Source organism: Sphaeroforma arctica (assembly GCF_001186125.1).
Source record: "Sphaeroforma arctica JP610 unplaced genomic scaffold supercont1.8824, whole genome shotgun sequence".
NCBI lineage: Eukaryota > Ichthyosporea > Ichthyophonida > Sphaeroforma > Sphaeroforma arctica.
This window is the reverse complement of record NW_014031734.1, coordinates 1-1,174: the sequence shown is the minus strand read 5'-3', so window position 1 is coordinate 1,174 and position 1,174 is coordinate 1. Positions and strand designations below refer to the sequence as shown.

Below are 1,174 nucleotides of genomic sequence, written 5' to 3'. Positions count from 1 at the left end.
AAACACACACACACACACACACATATATATATATATTTATATGTTATGTGTATATACATTCTTAAACGGTCTGCATACACATGCCTAATGTTCTGTAACGGTATTTGTGAGTTCAAGTGTGCATGATTTTGAAAACTAGGAAGGTTGAGTGCGCAAGTAAACCCGTATGCTTTGTCATTACCTGCTCCTTATATCACACGTACATCTTTCAGCTCACTCATAACTGGCACCACTTGCACATGTATCTTATTTATACAGAGATCGTCATCCGCGATGTGAGTCGTAGTGAGGCGGATTGCAAACTGTCAGTCGATCTGAAGGACACTATGAGAGACGCCTGCGTCAATATGATGGTCGATGTATGTAGTGTGTACTCCGAGTATCCGCTCAGTTCTGTTGGGTCGTTAAACGTTTTAGCATATTGTAATACGTTGGTGCCACTGGGATACGTGATAGTGGCTTGAATGTGTGTGCGTTGCTGGTATATGCAAATGCTGCGGTGGCACTTGCACAGTCGCGTTTACGTGATGTGTGCACGTTAATGTACTGACTTTGCTCGCTTAATAATGGCTGCGGTTCACAGTGTGTTCTATCGATATATCGCTCATGAGTTTTGTTAGGCAAGAATGTCCCAAATGTCCCACTCGCTGAAATTGCTAAACCCTCCACCCACACATTTACCTTTAATTTCTGTCCCCAGGCCTGGGCATTCATACTGGTGCAACACCAATCCAACGTTGCCTTGGTAACAGAAACCCTGACTGTTATTGGTCAGTATATCAGCTGGATTGACACCGGATTGATCGTCAACGATCGGTTTATTCCGCTGATCTTTCAGTTCCTGAGCATCCCTGACCTTCGCATAGCTGCGTGTCACTGTGTGGGGTGTTTGGTGATCAAAGGCATGAACCCCGATGAGAAGGTTGAGCTGGTGCAGACACTGGGCTTGTTTGAGACTATATCCAGACTGGCACAACAGGTACATCGGATTGCAACTGGGTACATAGTTGTGTGCCGTTTCGTTATTTCACACGATGATGTTTCTTGATATGTATATATGAAGACCCTCGCAGAAACGGCCCGAGAACGTAAAATATCGCGGAATCGGCTCGAGAATGTATTGACATGTAAATATCATCGCAGAAACGGCGTGATATCACTTGACACTATACTG

At 44.5% G+C, this 1,174-nt stretch overlaps 1 protein-coding gene across 1 annotated transcript; it reads left to right on the top strand.

The window, feature by feature from the left end:
- Positions 1-700: 700 nt before the first annotated feature.
- SARC_16763 (hypothetical protein) lies at positions 701-1,048 on the top strand (the record flags this gene model as incomplete). The annotated part of the gene is made up of 1 exon (XM_014289134.1): positions 701-1,048. A coding segment is annotated over one exon (348 nt), but the record flags the coding sequence as incomplete, so codon positions are not given.
- Between the last annotated feature and the right edge of the window lie 126 nt (positions 1,049-1,174).